Source organism: Urocitellus parryii, chromosome 7 (genome assembly GCF_045843805.1).
Source record: "Urocitellus parryii isolate mUroPar1 chromosome 7, mUroPar1.hap1, whole genome shotgun sequence".
In the NCBI taxonomy this organism is placed as follows: domain Eukaryota; kingdom Metazoa; phylum Chordata; class Mammalia; order Rodentia; family Sciuridae; genus Urocitellus; species Urocitellus parryii.
The window spans coordinates 64,168,505-64,190,703 of record NC_135537.1 but is presented as its reverse complement, the minus strand read 5'-3'; the positions used below and the strand labels follow the sequence as shown (position 1 = coordinate 64,190,703).

Sequence of the window (22,199 nt, the reverse complement as noted above, 5' to 3'; positions counted from 1 at the left end):
AACTTAACAATACAGCACTGTATTCTGCACATTTGAGTATTTCTGGTTATGGAATTTTAAGTCAAACAACGTTTAGCTGAGTGATTTTTCAGTTTTGAACAACCTAAAAAAACTGCAGAATATGATGTATGCTAAATGTAGTGTGGGGTCTGCTTTTTCAAATGCGCTGCCATTTGTCAATTGAGAAGGCAAAGAAGTTTGATGCAAAAATGAGGCACGGGAGTCCTGGGGATTTATTTCCACATGGGCTTTTTTCAACCCTGATTTTGCCTGGGATATATTTGGTGTGGTTTAAGCCAGCTGCAGAAGTGTTCTCTAGATGCTGAGCCTACTAACCCAAGGCCTGGCTATCAGCTTGCTGACTGGGCATCCTGCAGATGTCTAGGACAGGATGGAACACTGGGTGGCCCTCCTTGTTCTTCTTGCATTTGATTCTTTACTCTTTAACTTATCTCCCTGTCTTATAGAGCATTATCCAAAGATGTAAGAAATTTTTTTCCCCTTAAATTCTGGTATGTTTTCACTTACAGTTAATTAGACAGAACACAGACTTGGCTGTGGTTAATTCTTTAGAGAATTATCAAAAGCAGATGTAGGCATAGCCAGTTATTAATTTGAACACTTAACAGTTGGATCTTATGGGGATGAGTACTTTCAATGACCATTTCCAAGGAAGACTCAGGGCTAACTGGTTAAGTCTATAAACATACAACATGCCTTTTGTGATTTGGAATGTGGAATCTTGATCCATCATGATGTTTATTTGGAACACTTATAAGAATTCAGTGACTCAGGCTTTATTTTTATAAATTGATTGATGGCACAGATATGCCAAATTCTCTGCCTGTTGTGGTATTCTCTGGTTGTTGAAATATCTATGGAATAATTAGTAGTAGATATCAACCAGATTGTGGACTCCTTGAACTAGATCTTAGGCTTTATTTCTATCCCTCTTCAAAACTGATCGTAACACATGGCATTCATTAATATTTAAATAATATTAGGAGGAGGAGGGAAGACAAAGGGGAAGTACTGGGGACTGAATTGGAGCTAATTATATTCTGTGCTTTTATAATTATGTCAAAATGAATTCCATTGTTTTGTATAACTAAAAAGAACCAAATAAAGGAAGATAAAATATTGACACACCAAAGGTAAATACTATTATATGCAGGTGCTAATCCCAATAATTAAGAGCCTAGGAATTCCTCATAGGATAACTGAAATACTGAGAATTTTTTAAAGCCAGCTTTAATAAGTAATAAAATTATTAGACTTTTTGTTTTACCAAGAGAAATGACATTTTGAAGTTCATACACTAAATTGGTTTACGGCAACAAAAATTTTCAGGTAAGCTTTCCATTGCCTCATTGTATTTGCCTCTGTATTTTACTTTCATTCAAACTAATTTACTGAATGGAATCATTTCCTATTATTTTAGGTCTTTCATTTCCCTTATTTTCATCCTACTCACCATGGAGGGTTGGTGGTTTGTAGCTTCTTTTTTCCCACAAATGTTTGTAATACTGTCATTATAGCTCTTTTTAGAGGAAATGGTGTTGTGTCTTGACATGCATTTTACCAAGATGAGACTTCATCTTTGGAGCAACAGTCTGTTTAGCTCATATGCCCATGACTAAGGTGTTTGAGGCCTCTTTTTGGCCACGTATGATCAATTTGAAGCAATGGTAGTATTCCAGTATGGGAAGGATGAGATGAGAATCTGAGGCTCACAAATGACTCACAGTTATCACCAGAGTCTGTGGGAAGTGGCCTGAGTATAAAGTGATGCCAACCTTCCTCTTCTAGGGCCAAGAGTTTGGCAGTTTGCAGTGGCTACTTGGGTGGGTGTCTGTAGTGGAGCCAGGATTCTAAAATCATGTCTATTCCATGTGGTGAAATTAAAAGTCCAAGCATTGTCTTAACCATCCCGGCATTTCAGTTTCATAGAGGACATTTAATTTTAAAAGTATGCATGTGACAGTGGTTCTTAGACAGTTGCCAGAAGAGCATAATTTACCTTTTACCTTTCGGTGACTCCCTCACGTTCTAAGGGAAGAATGAGACATTTATTTTTCTTTTTTTCCTTTCCAAATTCCTGTATAAGAATTCTAAATAGTCATCAGATCTGTTAACAATCATTGCTTTTAAAAACACCAGAATACCCATAAAATGGTGAAAAGAAAGTAGACAATATGGTGGTTACTTTTTACATTCCCTCTGACTTTAACTATATCCTAGTGCTTCTTTAGACTGCTTTAAATTGGAATGTACTCCATCAATTTAAGCAGCTTTCATCCAAATGGATTATAAAGAACAAGAGCTTCCTTTTCAGATCTAATTGATAGAATTCTCTCCATACTGCTTGGAAACTTTTAAAGCATACCATATTGAGCTTAATTTCATTGATGGTCTTCTTCCATTTTAAACCTCCCATCCCCTATGTTGGCTATGGTAGTAAAAAGAAAAAAGGAACAACAACAAAAAATAGATGTGTTTGTTGGTTTTTGACACTGTAAGGAGAGTCCACATCAGCCGTGGTGACAGATGACAAGAATTCAGTTCTGCAAAGAATGAGGTGCTCACTACTCTGACATTTGTTCTCTTTAGTAGATATTCTAAACCCTTTGCTGCTCTTCCATCTTCCAAGGTCATTTATCCTTCTGCAGAGATGATTTTGTTTTCTGCTTTTCTAAGACAGTCACCTGTGGCTTTGGTTCCATTATCTTCTCTTTACTTTATAAAATTTCTTGACCATTGTAGAATTTTTTGAATCTCTCTCTCACTCATGTATCATTTTTTTCAGACATTGAGTCTCCTGGTTCCAAAGCTGAATTCTCCCTCACCTGTGCACCTCTTCCTTCCCCCCACATCCTCTCTCCCCACAGTAACTTGCTTTCTTTTTCTTACAGACGTGGCTGTTTATCCTCTAGCTTCCAAAACACACAGACTCAGACAGATCCTCCAAACCTTTATGTCTTTTATCATCCTTAGAATCATGGGAAGTTATGTCATTTGATTGATTTTCTTCTAATGAAGTCATGGAGACCCTTAAGAGCGCCCTGCGGCTCAGGTTGCCTCTCTTTCGACCTCTGTTTTGTGGGTGGGTGTGACTGCCTCCTCTACCACTTTTAAAACTACCAGAAGAATCTCACTGGACATGTTGTAACAATGAACTTCACCCCATTGTACATGCTTTCCTTCCTAGAACAGCTCTTTTGACTTGGAGAAGACGTTTTCTTGACACTACTATTTAACATGGTAATTCAGGGACTCCTTTGTGAACTTATTTTCCAAGCACTGTGGATTCTTTCTGTCTGTTCTCTTTTCTTCAGTAAGTGGATATGATAATTGTTTTCAGTTATTAGCTCAGTCTTTTTGTGTTGAAAATACTTAAAAATTGACTATATTTTTTAAGTTCGGAAAAGGAGCTTACAGAGATAGTTTGGAATGTTCTATGTTACATTGCACTTTGATCATTTGTTTCACTTTAAGGATTTATACCAAAACTGGAAAAGTTTTGAGTAAAATACTCATTTCTCAGTGTTTCAATAATCTGATGTTTATCTAGTATTTTGGTTTATTCATGATGACGGTTAATGCTAGCCTTTGCATCAATGTAGCTCTTTTTGACTATTTTAAGAGTGGGGGTTGGGAAGGTAATCTGATTTTTACCGCCCCACTTTTTAACAGGAAAATATGGGCCTGCCATTGAATAACATATAGCAGTCAGGAAAGGGACGTTAGCAGTTCTAGATGTGTATTTTAATGCTTTTTGTATATGCACCAATGTTCATGTGTTTAAAAGTTAGTATTACAAGAGTACGTTTGATTTTTTTTTTCTGACATGAATTTTAATGGGGGAGTGGTCCAATAAAGCATTCGGCATTAATTCTATTTTTCTAAAAATTTTTATTTGTCTTAATTAGTTATAATAGAATGCATTTATGCACTTTGATATATCATACATAAGTGGGGTATAGTTTCTCATTCTTCTGATTGTAAGTGTTGTAGAATCACATCAGTCATATATGTACATAAGGTAATAATGTCTGTTTCATTCCACTACCCTTCCTACCCCCATACCCACTCCCTTCCCTTCACTCACCTCTACCTAATCTAACTCCATTCTTCCCTAGTGCCCCACCTCGTTATTGTGAATTAGCATCCACATATCAGAGACATTTGGTCTTTAGTTTTTTGGGATTGGCTTATTTTGCTTAACATGATATTCTCCAACTCCATCCATTTACTGGAAAATGCTATAATTTCATTCTTCTTTACAGCTGAGTAATATTTCATTGTGTATATATACCACATTTCCTTTATCCATTCATCTATGGAAGGGTACCTACGTTGGTTCCATAGTTTAGCTGCTGTGAATTGAGCTGCTATAAACATTGACCTGGCTGTGTCACTGTAGTATGCTGATTTTAAGTCTTTTGGGTATAAACCAAGGAGTGAGATAGCTGGGTCAGGGGGTGGTTCCATTCTAAGTTTTCTGAGGAATCTCCATACTGCTTTCCAGATTCATTGCACCAATTTACATTCCCACAAACAACATGAAAAAACAAGCATATGAGGTTCTGTTTTTTGACAGATTTTAGGACAGAATCATATCTCTGAAAAATAATTGTTATATAAATGCACTAATTAGGTTATCTTTGTATCCTAAGTAATTAGATAGATATAGCCTCAGGAAGCTATTGACCACATGTTTTCTTTTTTTTTTCTTTTTATGTGTAGTCAGCAGTAAGATATACTCATCCTTTTTTTCCAGAGTGTAAATGTGATATTGCAACTTAAGTAAAATTACCATTCTCAAATGTGTTTTTTTTTATTTGATAGATACAATGTGCTACAGATAAAGAAAGAAGAGATTATATAGGAATAGAGGTTAATAGAAACAGTATAACAACAGTATATAAGACAGTACAAAAAACCTCCTGCCAGAGTTGGACTGTGATTGGGGTTTTCAGAAATATGCAGAGTAAGTTCTGCACTTTGCAGCAGGAGTAAGCATTAGGGTTTGAATCTTTCTTTTGACACCACCTTATGCCTTAACTCTTGAGTGATTGGCGATGCATGGTGCTGCCATCTTTCCCACCATAGGAACAGTGAGGAACATACCTCCCATCTGACATGCCTGAGAAATGGATTGGCAGCTCAGAATGCAGCTGTAGAAATTTAAGATACATGAATATAAAATAGCACTTATGAAACTGAGCAATAATAGAAAAGGAAAATTGAGATTAATTCGATGAGTTTCTGATTACAGCCTGGTGGGAACAGAGTGCACAGGAAGGCATGTGGTACCGATGTTTGTTAGGTCAGAAGTAAACTCATTATCAGAACTTTGATTTGCCAACAGGGAAAGTAGAAGCTATTGTTGTAGAGTGAACTTCCCTACATATTATTATTATTATTATTATTATTACATGCTTATGTGATATTTTTAAAGGAAGTGTGAAATGATGGAGAAAAGCAATGTTTGTTCAAAAACAGTGAAGACTAAATTCTTATTAAAATATGTTGTCTTTTTTTGGAGGGCAGTAGAACTGAGCAGGGAAATAAGGTCCTCAGTCCTCTACCCTGGTGCTTGTAACTGATTATCTGTGGCCCAGGAGGATGGTTCAAAACCTGCAGTGAAATGCCCTTTCCAGTGGTAATTAGGTGTTTCTACAGCCAATAATTTTTAAAGGTCTGAGGCAAATTGTAATGTTGACAAGATCATGAGTTAATTAGATTGCATTTATCTCTTTAGATAATGAGAATGAAGCTCTACAGTGACACAGAAATGATACTTGGTGTTCCTTTTTATTGTTTATTGGAATTCCTTTTTATTAACTTTAAGGATGCATTTAAGTGATTATTTTCATAAAGGCATTGATTTTAACTTTTATAGGTGCTTATTCTTTAATTCTTTCAATGTTTTCTCTTTATAACCTATTTTCATCTTATAAATACCAACAGAAGGACCTGGTGGGGTAGCCAAGAGAAAAGCTAAGGCTAAAGGTATTTCTGTTTCTGAATTAGCCTTGAGTGAATCAAGTTTAGTGCTTGAAGATGCATGAGATTTTGGATATGTTATGAAAATGCTGCTACTAATGCAAAATAATATTGCTTTTTGGTTTTGGGTGCACCTTAGAGGTAGTTTCTTTAAAGACTTCATAGAAGAATTTCTACATTGAACCTATAACTTTAATTAATTTCCTTTTGTATTATCAAACCTTCCTAACAGTCTTTAAGAACATATAAAGAATTATACTACATTTGTCAAGATTATTTATATTTAATCTATGTGTACACATCCTGCTACCTAAAATCATTCTTGGTGTAACTTTTTGAATTAGTGCTGTAAAAAAAGATAACCATCAGTGATTGATTTCACTGTCTTACAGCACAAGGAAAAAAACTAAGGTGATCAAATGTGTACTTTCTAGTTACATGAATATTGAGGTTTATAATCTGGAGCCCTGCATCATGTTGATACAGAAATTGTTATTTGATATTCTAATTAATTAAAAATTGCTATATCTGTCAACCATTCTATGTGGGCTAACAGTTTAGTATTACAGCCTTACTTTATATCCTTACAAGTGTTCTTATTCACATGTAAGCATTTATTTTCTCCAGTGAGAAGGATATGGCAGGGGGCGGAGGGATGTACATGAGTTTCTTTATGAATTAGTGAAAGTGTTCTTTGCTGTTTTTCTGGGTTTGGGGATTTGTGTTTCCATTTTAAGAAATTTAAGTTTTAACCTTGTATCCCACCAGAATAATTCGCCCAAAGGAAACAGAATTTTTACCATTTTATTTATGGATAAGTGATAATGAAATACATGTCCAAAAAATATAGTTTTACTTTTTGACCTACAACAGCAAATTAAACCTTAAACATTTGGTTTTTTGAAAACAGTATGTAGCATAAGAGCTGATAGCATTGCACAGCATTTAACTATGTTGCAATGTCATTTTCTACATTATTCTATAAGCAACATTGAAGTAGAATGACAGCTTGGGTGATTCTATGTGAATGGCATTCTGTATTCTCACAGGAGTTTCTTGGGATTGTCAGGAAGAATGGAAGAATTTCCTGGTTGCTTACCAGGAAATTTCAAGATTATTTATATTTAATCTACATGTACACATGTAAGCAACAAGGAAATTCAACTAATGGAGAAACTGTACATGATATTTTTGTTGGTCAATCAAGATTTTATTAGACTGTCTAGAAGGATATAGCAACAGAAGTATCTTTTGTAAGTACTTCAAATCTAGAGCTCATTTTGGATAACCTTTTGTACTATGTGAGTTTTAGAGTTTTGATGGACGAACACGTTTTCTACATTTTATCAGATTAAAGAGATATTTTATTTTCTTTGTTACTGCTTAAATGGTACATTATGTAGTAAACATCTTTTGATTTGCTGGTGAGAGAGCAAGAAGGTTAAATTTGAAGATGTGTTAACTGCTCTATTAAACTCTGTATAAAGCAAATCAAAAGCAATACCTAATAGGAGGTTTGTAATTGTACATTCATTGCAATTGCTCTCTCTTCCAAATGAACACGGAAGATATGTATGTTGGCTTGAGTGGTGCTTCATCAATTAACAGGGAAACATAGTTAAAGGAATACTGCTTTCAAAATGTTGATGATACCCAAAAAATGTAATTGAAGTTGTCGTTTTATATACCTCAGACGATTTTAAAATTTCATATGTATTTAATTTTTTTTCCTTTCTTAACTAAGACTATTATATGGTATTTAGCTTATTTGTGCATAACTTTCTCAAGGATTACATACAGTTATTTTAAGGACATCAAGTTTTGTTCAAGCTGAGAATTCTTAATTATCTTTGTACAAACAAAAGTTATGGAAAGTTTGATCTTACATTATCAGTATTCCTTTACTTATGTCACAATAGTAATGAAGTGTGTGTTAACCCTTTGTGTCCAATTCTGCCCTTACAAATGGACTCACTTGAATAATATTGCATGTTAACTTTAGGACAAGTCAAACCGTATTCCATGCTGAAAAAATATGATGGCAAATTTCTAGCATTTCATTTAAAACTGATATCTTATAGAAATTTACATCTATTTTTAGCCAACTTAAAAACTACTGAATTAAAGTAGCTTTTTTTTTTTGAATGAGCATTTCTTGTGCGTGGGGACAAGTGGCTGTTCTATGGATTAAGGGATGATGCCATCAGTAAACATTTTTTCCTTTGATTGGAAAACCTGAAAGTTAAAGAACCCACTAAAGAAGAACTCAAGAAGGAAAAAGAGAAACCTATATCCAGGAAGGAGAATGAAGAGAGGAAAAAGGGGAAGAAAGAGAAGGAGGATGACCGGAAGGATAAGAAAATTGCTGATACGGATGTATCTAGAAAAGAGTCTCCTAAGAGTCGAAAGGATAAAGAAAAGGAGAAAGTGGACCTAGATAATAAAAGTGCTAAAACCAAGGAAAATAGGAAAAAAGCCAACATGAAAGATATTTCTAGCAGAGCATTATCCAGAGACAAAGATGACAGAAAGGAAAGTAAAAGTTCTGCGAGGCATGCAAAAGAAAATAACCAGAGGAGGAAGAACTAAGGCTCCACCATCCTCCTCCCAGGATGTAGGTGATGTTCTTCATTGTGATTGGCTGCTATGGGGCATAGACACTTTAGTACTGCTCAGGTTGGAAAGATGTGTATACTAGCCATGAATGTATTTCTTGGTGCTCAATAAGAAAGTTCTTTGAAATTTAAACATAGGGTGTTGCACTTTGAAATTTTAAAAAGTCAAAGCTTCTAAAATGTTATAAAATATCTAATAACTTCTACTTTTGTTGATCATGTCTTCAGAGAAATGTATATGGGCAATATGAATTGTGATAGATTTATTAATGTCAAATACTTTGATGGAGTTAAATTTAAGATTATTAAGATGTTCTGTGCAGTGACGTAACGTTTGAGTGTAAGTGCTCAGCTATTGAGTGCTTCCTCTGTTTGCCCTTTACTTTCTTCTCTCTCCTTCCTGCTTCCCTGTTTCTCTTTCTAATCCTTCTACCCTCCACTCTCTTCCTGTAACACCCAGCTCTTCTGTGGGCATCTCCCCAGGCTCAGGGGCCCTTCCTTTCCCAGGTCCTCCCTTCCCAAGTCCTCCCTTTTCCTTCCTCAGGCTCTTCCCAGATCTTTCTTTCCCATCTCCCCACTTCCCATTTTAACCTCTCTCTCCTAGTCTTTTCTTATCTTTCATACCCTCTTCCTCACCTCTGACTGCCCCCTCATTTCTTACCCCTGTTCAACCACCTCACTCTTTCTTCCTTGTTCCCACAGCTCCCTCTGCTGTCATCCCACAAATGCTCAGTGTTTACCCCATGCCTGATGCACCATTCTGTGAACTCTGGAAAGAGTCATGAATCAGAGAATTTTATATAGAAGAGCAATTTAGAAGGCTTTTATGATACCTTTATAGACTTAGAATAGATAGAAAAAGGCTTTAATCTTTTCACATTTGATGTCCTTTTACAACACCTTTTTCAGGTATTTTGGTTGAAGAACATATGTTTTTCTTATTTGATTGTATCATAATTGTTTACCGTTTCTAAAAATTTGAAATTTGAGACCAGAATTTAGTCCATCAGAAGTCATTAAAATAAAATGAAATTTTATTAAGAAATGCATTTCTATGAATGGTGTGTATTATTATGTGCATGAAGTTTCAAATTTCCAATTTTGGTTACTGCTTCAGAAAAGTAACTTGATATTGGACTCAAAAGCACTATTGAAAAAGATCTTTCTTCTCTTTTGTCTATGAAAAGCTTAAAAGTAAATATTTTTGGCTTAATTAAAGATAGTTCAAATTAGAAATGAGTTCAAATTACTTACTTAGAAATTAAGTAAAAGTTGAGCAACTTAAGCAAAAGTATATCCAAAATTATTGTGCTCCCTTTTCTTATATGCTGGCAGGATTAATTTCTTATAGTTGAACACTTAGCCATGTAGTTGACAGAATTTCTAACTTACATAACAAAATTATATAGCAAAGGGGAAATCCTGGAAAATAATCCAATATCTTTATCTAATCTAATCTTTTTTTCTTGGGTAAAAACTAAGGCCCAAGGGAATTGTAATATGTGATAAGTGGCATTTCATTTGTTGATTAGCCAGGATTTTGCTGCTGTTTTTATAGAATACCAGAAAACAGTATACCAAAAAGGGAATACTATGGGTCCATTGGTAAGCAAATAACTTTGGATGAGGAGATCCCTAGTCCTAATCTGCAATCAGAGCTCTGTTTCTTCCATTTTTTTTTTTCTCAAATTCTGGCCTTTCTGGTTTGTCATGACTTTATTCCACATGGAGATGCTTGATGAACAAGAGAGCCAGACCCCCCAGATCCGAAACGCATGTTTCTGGTTTTCTGGGATGGATAGGGCGAAAAGTCCCTGTAAGAATACCATCTGGCCTGGTTAGGTCTGGTGACCATCTGTGATTGTTCTTTTAAACGGAAACTATTTTTGCAGTTAATCTTCCCAGGCTTGGTGCTGTGCACAAAGCTTAGGGCTGGGGATTGAGTGGATACCACCCAAGCTGCTTGACTTATTCCCTGCAGGAAAGGTGGCCTCTGGGAGAAGAGGAGGGCAGTTCCATCTGAGAACTGGACAGAAAAAGAAGCAAAACAGATAATGCACCACATGTAAAAGTTGCAAGAGTTTCAAATTGTATTTTGATGCTAAATCTTGCAGCAGAGATAAATGGATTTTAAAAATTTATATGAAAAATTTTAAATGATCATAAGTGATTTTTTTTCTGCAAGTGATTTTTTTTCCTCCCTTACTGAAGGGTAGAAAATTATTGCATTTGAGGTCAAATTAAAATTGAGGACATTTTAATAATTTTTACCTTAGTTCTAGAAGTTCAATGGCAATCGGGCAGAAAGTACATAAATGTTAAATTCTGGGCAAAGAAGTGAAAAAGTTTTAGAATAACTTGAGCAGTAGAAGCATATAACTGCTATCTGTTGCTGCTTAGTAAAGTGCTTTGAAATGCTTTATTTCTCTCATTTTTTTCTTCAAATATTAGCTCAAGGAGTGAAATAGCTCATCTGACATCAGATTGCTGAAGAAATAATATCTTCACAGTATCTTGAACAAATCCCACTCCTCCCCAAAGAATTGAAACATCTCTAAACCATTAAACATTGTTTCAGGAGTGTTTGTAAAATGGGACTTACTTTATTTTCTTTCTCATTTCTTTAGTAAAAAGGCTTAAACTGATTAAAAAACAAAAACAAAACCAGGGCTTGAACTCAGGGGTGCTTAACCACTGAGCCATATCCCCAGCCCTTTTTTATTTTTAATTTTGGGACAAAGTCTTGCTAAGTTGCTTAAGGCCTCACTAAATTGTTGAGGCTGGCTTTGAACTTGGGATCCTCCTGCCTCGGCCTTGGAGCCAGCTTCAACTGAACTTTATTGAAGTTGAGGTCTTACTTTATCCAACTGCCTTGGCAATTCTGGTTCAATTATAAAACTTAGTTCAGGACAAGCTTTAGTCTCAGTTAAGGATAAAATTATATTTGCATTTTATTTTTTTTTCAGTCTTTTGTTCAGTAGGTAACTCCCCCACTTCATATTGGCATCAGGGTAACTTAAACCAGAAACATTACCCTTTAAAAATAAATCTAGTTTGGGCCTGGGGATATAGCTCAGTTGGTAGAGTGCTTGCTTTACATGCACAAGGCCCTGGATTAAATCCCCAGCACCAACAAATAAAGAAATAAATCAAACTAAAAACAGGAATTAAAATTTCATAATTCTAAGCAGCTAGGAATCAGAAGTTTGAGGAAGCAACTAAAAAATGAAAATTAATTGCTAAGATTGTAAATTTTTCTTATATCCCTAACAAAATTTGTTTTAAATTGCTCTATATCATACTTAAAATTTTAAAAAATGACATAATTGGCATACTTTCTCTTAAGCTCTATGTGGTAGTATTTTACAGTTAAGTAATACATCACCCTAAAAAGATGGTTAGTTTTACAAAAATATTTGAGGGTCTTTTTTTTTTCCAGATATCTTTTTTTAATTGGTAATATTCAGTTACTGTCTTTGAAAGCTCTTGCATCATCATTGAGTTGTTTTCATTTGTTAGAACATTTGATTCCTGGGTTTTATCTGGGTTTTGATGGTTAATTTTCATTATTTTTAACATCACTTTTAACTTTTTGAAATCTTTATTTTTTTTAAATAAGATTTTCAATTTTACTCTGAGTCATTTGCATTGTATGTAGATGATCCTCTTGATATTTCTCAGGAAGAGACTGGTTAAAAAAAAATGGAAAAAAAAATTCCAGTATGCATGATCGCTTGAGTTAACCTAGAAGGACTACTTGAGTTAAATCTAAAAGTGCTTGGTTCATAGAGAATACTTAATCTCATTATGACCTGTGTAACCATGGATTTTCTAACTTCAGCAGTTCTCATAATGATTTCTTGGATAATGTGCACTCCCTAAGTGGACTTCTGTTGACACAGAGAAAAGGAATGAACAAGTATGATTTTTGATTTTAAATGTTTTAAGTTAACTGTACAGTAGTCATTTTCTATGAAAGGGGTCTGGTAACTTGGGCTATGCCTTCTAACTTTGGTTCCTCTCTCCTTTGTTCTCAACTATTTTTTCTCCTACTGGTGCCCATTGGTAAAAATTCTCAAAACTGATTACTTTGGTTATTTCACTGTAAAGTACCTCTTGGAAATGATTGTTTTCCTCATTTGTAAGGTGAAGATAATTTGTCCTGGTCTCAAGGAGGTTGTGAGAGCTGTCTGATAACTGTATATACGTAAGCAGCTGGCTCATTATTGGGCACCCAGGCTCCCCTTTACTTGGATAGAATAATAATAACAGAACCAAAGTGTCTCAGTCAGCACTTTAAAATTTGGAAGCACTGGAGCAATGATTCCTGTTGTCAACGGGTTATAAGACAAATGACTGAGTTCTTTATCCTTTGTAATGAATCTTTGTAAAAGAGGTCAACTGGATGTGAATTTCTTCTGTTGAGATTGAGAGAACAAATGAAAGTAATCATAAATGTTACCTGCGTGTCCATGCATAAGAATGGTTAATTCTCGGGTTGTTGTGGAGATCAGTGACACAGTGCTTGCCTATCATGTATAAGGCTCTGGATTTTATTTCCAGCACTGAGGGGTGGGGTAGAGAAGACTGCTGTGGTAAAATGGAGAGAACTTTGATAGTATAATTGTGAAACTTTTAACTTTATTTTCTACTTAGAACATTTTTTTTTCTGTATAAACAACATTATGGTCCTTGAGATTTTTTTCTATTGCATTGTACAAAACCCTACTTAACCCTTATATTCAGTTTTGCAAGTCTCAGTGTTACTATATTTCTTTCAAAAAAGTATCCGTCATTCTTCCTCAGGAGATGTACTTACTTTTGAGTATTGTTCAGAATTCTTTGGGTTCCATGAATTAAATCCACTCAAATTTGCTTACATGAACAGAAAATATTTGTTGGCTCTAATAATTTTAAAGCTCAGAGTAGGTTTTTTTGTTTTGTTTTTATTTTGTTTATGTTTGCTTGTTTTGGGGTCTGGTTGTTCAAACAATGGTCTGAGCTTCTCTGTCCATTTCTGGGCTCTCCAGGAATGTCACCTTCCTTCTCAGGTAAAGACTCATATGCTTTTGGGTAGCCCCAATTTTTATGGGGACAGGGTTTGGGAGAGCTGTGGTTGTGACGTCTAGGTGATGTTGAATATGCCCTGTTAGAACTGTTGAGTGAAGGAAAACTGGTTCTCCAAAAGAAAATTAACATTCTTTTACCAGAAGAAGGAGGGACAAGTATGGGGCTGGCCAACAGGGAAATATTTATCTACCACTCTTTTTTTGACAGTAAAATCTGTAGATTATGGAGTTGGTCTCCCCTTTCTTCTTTTCCCATTAATACTTTTGCCCCTGTTCAGATATAGAGGGTTGAGTGGGATGAGCAAGAATGGACATTTCAAAATAAGAAGCTATGGGAAAAAAGAGAGCCCAACCTGACACTTTGTCAACAATAATCTTGGACAACTGAAATAATATACAAGAATATTGACTTAATGAAAAATGCAACGATTTAGTTACTGGGAAAATTAGGCTTAGTTTGTTAAACTCTTTCCATTTTGTCCTGTTCTAGCTAAAGAGAAAGATTTTATTCTTAGAAAATTAAAGGGTGAGTTTTGTATGGCAGAATCATAAAGGTTATTTCCACAGAAATCTTATTTGGGTAAATCTGAAAAAAATAGTAATCATCTTTCATTTGCTTAAGGATACAACACAACCACATTAACTAGATTTTTATTATTGGTTTGGCTATAATTTTTCATAGAAATAAATTTCTGTGAAAGTTTCCATTTTTAATCCCTACCAAACAGAATCCATACATTTCTTTTTTTGTTGCTCTCTTTTCATATCTTTTGATTTCACTTTATGCTTATATGTATTAATCCATGTTAAGTCAGGTGTCCACACACCATAGAAGTCTGCCTTTCACTTGCATCTTCCTTGACTTAAACGTGATTTCTCTGATATTTTAAGAGATTAGAGGAAGAAGACCTATACTTAAAGCTTTTGTGTTGTGTTTGATAATAATATAAAATAACCACATGCTGTATCTTCATTTTCCATTTATTGACTCCTTCAGACACATATTCCTGGACATCCCAGTGTTCCCCGTGTTTCCCTCCTCTGTGTGGCAGGACACCCTCTGCCTCTCCTGAGGGACCCAACCCAGCCATCACCTCCACATTCCTGGTGTCTGTTCCATCCAGGTAGCTGGACTCTTCCTGCTCCATTTATCATGCTGATCACCCTGTTGCATCCTTGTGCTTTCCTGCCAGACCAGGACTTCAGGATCTATCCTTAGTAACTGATAATTAATGGCATTTGACGTTTGTTTATAGAATGGTGAATATACAAACTAGATCATCTAAAAATATTTTAGATCTGTCTTAGAATGCTTTTGAAGACTATTAGAAAGAAGAAAAAGTTATTATTATTATTTTTTTTTGTAAAGGAAAGCCCAGAAGATTCTCCAGCAATGCAGTAAGTTTTTACTGTCTTAGAAGTTGTTCCTAACTGTGTTTATGTTGCCCTGTGTATGTTTGCAAGAAGAGGGGAGGCAAGTAAATTTGATCCTTTAGAAGATGTAAAGGAAAAAATAAATCAATGCAAAAATGTTCACTTACTGGATTTAATGAGCTCAGTCCTGAAAACTATATTATGGTAGTATTTTACTGCCTTTCTGTATTTGTGGAAGTCAACATGGTAGTAGTTGTAAATTGCTTGAGGTGGGATTCAGAGGTACCCAGTTGGTTCAGGTGTCTGAAGTTATAGGCACTATGTTATGTTGTGTGTCCTATAAGTGTGTTTTGCATGATGGTAAAGTGAGTCCCCTCCTTCCAGTCTTTATGCAGTCCCTTTTTGGGCACCTGAAACCAGACCCTTGGATGCTTTTATCGGTATTTAATTTGTGATTTACATCATCTTCTTTCTGAAATCTGTCCGATCATCTTGATTCATATAAAGATACTTTAAAGCTGTATGGTTCTTATTTTATATCACGGGACAGACAGCTTTTAGATTCTGGTAGTCATATTTTTGATAAGTTTTGGGACTGCTATTAGTATACTTATTAAGATCCATTTTCACTGATTATACAAGCCACTAACAACAAGAGGGATTAGTAACAATTAGTATGTGTGCCTTTCCAGTGTATTGATTTCCCAGAATATTTGCCAAGTTTCATGTACCTGTTGGCCTTATTCTTGAGGTATGTTACTTTATACTGTTAGATTACTGGCATATGAAGCAGTAGTAGTTCTGAGGACTTACTCTTTATAAATCACAATAGCTGGAGTAACCTGGATGGGAAAGTCCAAAATTTGCATTAGTCGGTGTGCACCATTAGATTTGTAAGCCAAAGGTTGATAAACTGATTCTTACCAAAATCTTAGCTTTTTATTGGATAGATATATGAAATTGGTGAAGCAAAACACTACTTATAATTCCCACATTTAATTGATAGAGCCTGTTTGCATAAAAAGTCAACCTTCTGTATCTAAGAGGGTCCACCTACTCAGTCACCACTTCTATAGATTCAGGAAACAATGGCTCAAAAATATTTGGACAGTGCACGTTTTGTTGAACATGTACAGACATTTGTCATTATTACTTAAACAAATACAATATAACAACTATATATATGATATTTCCATTACATTCAGTATTGTGAGTAATCTGGAGTTGATTGAAAGTATGTGAAGATATGCATAGGCTATTTGCAAATACTATGCCATTTTATATAAGCAATTTGAGAATCTGCAGATTTTGTTATATTTGGGAGTCTTAGAATCGCTTCTCCATGGACACTGAGGGATGACTGTGATTCTTAAGAGAAGTGTTCACTCAGTGACCTAGTGTCCCAGGGCATTCCTTTCTGGTGCTCATGTCCTGGCTCACTTCTGTCCTGTCACATTGGTCACCTCGTTCCCCACATAAAGAACTTACCCAGCTGAAGAATTTTTGTTTTGCTTTTCCCTTTATCTGGAGAATTCTCCAGTGTCATGGTCATGGCTGCATTCCTGATTTCTTTCAGGAGTTTGTTGAGATGTTGTCTGTGAGCCATTTCCTTGCCCATTAATATAAATAGACCCTCCTTCTTTCCTAATGTCTGGTCCTCTCTGTACTGGTCTTCTTTATACCATTTATCCCAACCAATAGACTCTAAACAGTTCATATGTTGTTGTTTTTTTTTTTTTTAATGTTTTTAGTTGCTCCTTCACCCTGAAGGTAGGTGTATCTTGTATGTTCATTTACTATAGAATAGTACCTTGCATTAAATAGGTGTGAAATAAATGCTTGTTGAATAATGAATGCAATATGCAGTTAAGTAAGTTTGCAATTATCACATTTATGAAAAGGATTATATTTGTTCATTTTTCATTCTGTTCAGATAGAATTGGGGAATAGTGAATAAAGTTAGCAAATACTGAGTTAGGGTAAATTTTTTTTATTTAAAATTTTTTTTTAATTTTTTTTTTTTTTTGTAGTTGTAGATGGACAGAATTCCTTTAGTACTTGTTTATTTTTATGTGGTGCTGAGGATCGAACCCAGTGCCTTACATAAGCTAGGCAAGTGCTCTGCCACTGAACTAAAGCCCCAGCCTGAGTCAGGTAATTTTATTGGTTGATCAAGATTGCTATGAATGATTTAAACTGCTAACTTATTTTTTTAAATTAAAATTGGAGGGATAATTATGTAGTTACTCAGTGCAAAACCTTAAGAATCTCCTTACAGAACTAAAACAAGGTATGTTGTAAAGGAATTGTTTCATTTTCTAAATCATGCCATGTCTGCTGAGGTGGACTCACAATGTAATGACCATCAGGCCACTGTGGACACTCAGTCCCTCTTGCCGGCTTAGGCATGGAAGTGGGTCCTGTTGGACTGTTATATCTGAAAGAGAAGATTTCTGGGAACATCTTGTAAAGATCTCCTCAAATCTAGAGAGAAGCAGAGTGAGATATGGTGCTTTTACTTCTGAAGATCGTCCTGTCTCCATGGAGCCTGCAGCTGGGAGCCCTGATTGCTGGTCAGTGGATGAAGCCTGGGCTGAGATCTAGCCAGCCTGCCTCTGCCCTTGCTATATTAGATAATAAATCTCCTTGCTCAAGCCATCATGAGTTGCTATTTTGTTTTATGCAGCCCTGGGAACATGAAAACTGATACCTCTTATGTCATAATGTGATTTTGAATATTTATTACAGCGCTACACCCTGGCCATTTGTACTTCCTAATAAATCCAGCTTAAAAAATCTTTTCTTTGACTCTGAATTGATCTTACATGTTATTTATGTTTCTTATTTAATTTTGCCTCGAGTCTTGGGAAACAAAGGAGTTTGGATGGCAAACAAAGATGGGAATAGGAGCATAAAAACTGGTAGGGCTAATTCTTTTATATGGGTTATTAAAGCATTTCTAGTATAGAATGTATTTTTGTTAAATTTTAAAAGTTGATAAAGGCCCGTGGAAGGAGATGTATAAACACTATCGTTAGCTTCGATGGAGTTCACAGTGTTGTTTGTTTTGTGCTAGTTTCACCTCTAGAAGGAACTGTGACCAGGTATTAATAAGTTTATAATTCAGCTACTACTGGGGCCAGAAGAGAGAACTACATAGTATTTTCTTCCTGTTAATATGCTTTGCTGCTTCTTGTTATGTTTCTCATGTTTTACCATTTTTAATTTTAAAGACAAATAATTCCCATTTGAGTTCATTTTGTCACATTATCTCAGAACACCCATGAAAACTTAAGTCGAGCAATGAATATATATCACTTGTGGGAACTTTAAAATAATATTTGAATATTTATTATGTTTGCAGAACTGAAAATTTGGGACTTAATGGGTTAAAGAAAGCTGACTCTTAGGGACATTGTGTATTTGAATATTGGTGTACTCCTATTTTCACATTTTCAGCATCAAATGAAACCTTTCCCCAAATCCAATAAGAAGGGGGGTTTCATTTTAAATCTTTATTATCTTTGCTTATTGCACCCATGGAGTATAGTCTGAAAGCCCTCTACATGTGGGTTAGCCAAGGAGGACACTAATTCTTCATCCAAATTAAGGTACTTTTGAGAGTGAAATAATATTTCCAGGACAACAGACACAAACGGGACTGTTCAAGGCTGCGTAGGGCTGTGGTCTTGAAATAGGAGAGACTGGGCAGAAGTATGAATACCTGGCAAATACAGATAGAATGATATGAATCCCCTTGACCATCTCTACAGCCCTTGGCCACTCTGGTGCAGCCAAGGAACTCTGGCCTTGCAGAGAACCTCTGAAGTCATTCGGGTAAGCAGAATAGGTCCCACCAAGTGTGCTCAGCTCTTTAGCCAGTGTTTTTAGAGCAGTTGCTCTGTGCAAGGTCTTAGCCAACATGCTGAGATTACAGAGATTAATTACAGGATTCTAAAGATTCCTAAGCTTTTCCCCATTCATACAGCAAAACTTGGCAATAATAGTGGCATGCCTGTCCCATTCACGATTGAGGGATACAAGAATGGGTTATTCAAATGGGAAAGGACAGAGCAGTTTTCAGCCCTATATTTACATTTGAAATGTGATGTATTTAAGAAGGCTTTCTCTCTCCCCCTTACTCTCAGAAATTGAACCATGCTAAGGACTTGTGGGTTGGTGGGTATGATCTCTTTAGAATCTATTCGATCGATATCTTTACACTTAAACATAGAACACAACCAGATGCATTGGTGTTTGTTAATAGCATTAGGTTTTGTGTGGATGAAGTGTTGGAAATAAGTGAGCAGAGAAAATGTAGGTAATTTGGTAGGTCATGACTATCCCTGCCTCAGTGTCTCCTGAAGGTTTGGGAAGAGAAACCTAGCAGTGTGTTTTCATCAATGAGAAAAATGAGATGTATAGTAGGGAAGAGTAAGGAAAAATGCAAAGAATAAAGAAGAGTACAAGACATTGAAATATACCAATTCTCCAGACTGTAATAGTCTATGAAGTTAAATGCTGTACAAAGGTGCATATGTTCATGAAGCACATCTGAACACTGTCTGGATCCTTTCACTGTAGACCACTGCTACACGGGGAACTCCTAGGGAGCTTGGATCCAGTTATTTTTCTAAGTCGTTGTGCTTAATCGAGGATATAATGTTCTACATGGAAAATATCAAAGAACTAACACAGTAGTTATTAGATTGGCATTGACTTTAAAATCGATTTTCATCTTAATTTACCCTGATGCTTTATTTTTTTAGAAATTACTTTTAAAAATAAACTTTTTTCCATCTACTTTAGCTATTATAAATAATACGATTTCTTATAGGTAGAATTATAAACAGTGGGTAATGTATGGTTTCTCCTTATTTTTTACTATTTGTAGCTTTTTTAGATAAGTAAATAATTACATATGAATTAAAATAAGAAATATACACGAATAACCAAAAGTTCATGTGCATTGTAGTGTTCCATTGCTGATTTTTGAGCTCAGGTCTTAGGAAGTATTAGTCACTATGAACCCAAGAAGAGCTTAGACTCAAGCAGAACTTCTCTTGGCAAGTTCAGATATGACTGTGTATTTTAAACTTTTGTGAATGATTAAACAATAATTTTTGTTTTATCTTTTTTTTAAACAAAAGGCTAACTTAGAGATAGTAAAAGCCCATATGAAGTTAAAGAACAAACCATCTCCTATTTCAATTTTTAACCATGTAATATTGGAAAACTAGGAATTGCTTGCACAATTGATTAAATGTTTAAGAGTATTGTTTTTCCTGGTTTAACATGACCCAAAGATCAAGAAATTTAAGTTAATTTTGTGAATAAAAAATGCAGGACTTAAAGAAAGATCTGCTTCCGAGCCGATTTTCCCACCAGAGGAGGCTGAGCCACATGCTGAGCCGGAGGAGCAGGCTCCTGAGGGAACAGGTAAGTGGTCCTGGAGGTCTCAGGAGGATGTACCTAGCTTGTCAGGCATCTTTGCTTGTAGTTCACAGAAACTTATTTTGTCCACAGTTTGTTTCACATGTTTATAGAATAGTGAACTATTTTTCTTCTTTCTGAAATCTTATAATAAACTTTTTTTTAATACTAAAATTTTTGAACTGGAGAATTTTAATTTTTGAGACAAAGAATCTATGGCACAGACAGTTATTTATTGCCTGAGATTATAGTTAGGAAGCAACTTATTTTTCCTTGATTCCAATTCTAGAATTATTATACCATATTACACTGAAAGTAAAAATAGACATGTATTATATTCAAATGTTATCATTTGCCACATAATTTAATTAAGTAATAAGTAATTTAGAAAGTCTTTCTTCTGTGAGGATCTCCTGTCTGCATCAAAGGAATTCCCAGACTTCCTTATGATAATCGGTGGAATCTGTTTTGTATTTACACAGATTCATGGATCAATTCAAGTTATTTCTGTAGTCACTGAAGAGACTATGATCCATAGGTTGAGAACTCTTGAGATATTTTAATAAATTAGTAAATGCAGTTTTAATCCATTACTATCATTTCTTGTTTATGACATTTTTATGAAGTACTGTTTCGCTTCTGCACTTTTTTTCATTTATGCAGAATGCAAAGAAATTTGGTTTCACTCTGCCATCTATTGGAAGTGTTAGGTATGACACTGTATTTACTGGCATCTTAGATTTTTAAATTCAAACAGTACTGATGAATACTATTTGATTTTCCTTCCTTACTTTTAAGATTAATATGTTTGTTGCTCTAAATTTTATTATTTCTTCAGCCCCTAATGCTATAAGAATTCAGTGTATCCCTCCTATTAAGTCTTATAATTAGACGTGTATTTGGATTTAGCATCTCAAATTTTACTTTGTAGTAAATAAATTTATAATTTAAAAACCTTGGTTTTTAAGGCTAATACCTACCTCAAATGTTATGCCATTTTTCTTTCCACTCTTCCTTTTTAATTTTTGTTACTTTCACCATGAATTGTAATTAAATTCCATAATCCATTGGTTTATTATTAGTCCATATCCTTCTCAACTTTATATTTGTTTTAAATGTGGCCTTCTCAACCTTCCTGTTACTCTGTCCTTGATTTTTCTTTGTTATCTGACTCCATCCACCTATTTGATAAGCCTAGTTATATAACTCTCATAAAATTTGATGAAATAAAGCCCTTAAGCCCTTCTTGACCCCCCCCACCCTCTGCCATCTAATCTCTTCACCATAAGAACTAGATTTTGAAAGAAAACTCTACAATTGCTTTTTCATTTTATTTTTTTTTCATTCATTCTTTAACCCATTGCAGTCTGGCCTCTGCCTGTACTAACTGTCTCTATTGGAGAACAAGCACATTTACAAAATTATGGAAAAATGAAATAGTACGGTGTACTTACCAAGTTCAAAGCCATTGCTGGTAGCCAGCAATTCTGGAAAAGTGTGTGATGGCCCAGTTGTGGAGCTCTCATATCCTGTTCCATGGCTTAGATTTTCACTTGTTGGATCAGCACAAGCCATTAAAGGATTATGCAGAGAAGCAGAGTGCCCAGGCTACGCTTCTGGCAATTCATAAGTGTACTTTGGCTGCTGTCCTCAGCAGTTGTGAAATTAGGAACCTAGTTAGGAAGCTGTGGGAGATGAT

General features: G+C 35.2%; 1 protein-coding gene across 6 annotated transcripts in view; it reads left to right on the top strand.

Annotated features, from left to right (window-relative positions):
* The window catches only part of Asph (aspartate beta-hydroxylase), a 208,533-nt gene that overhangs the window by 45,513 nt on the left and 140,821 nt on the right, over positions 1–22,199 (top strand). For 4 of the 6 annotated variants that reach the window (XM_077801167.1, XM_077801166.1, XM_077801168.1 and 1 more), the window contains one exon: positions 20,414–20,506. In XM_077801167.1, the coding sequence (XP_077657293.1) occupies positions 20,414–20,506 (93 nt within the window). Of the gene's footprint in view, positions 1–5,973; positions 6,016–8,251; positions 9,563–20,413; positions 20,507–22,199 lie in introns of those variants that run through there. The other 2 variants (XM_026390788.2, XM_026390789.2) reach the window with 1 other exon arrangement.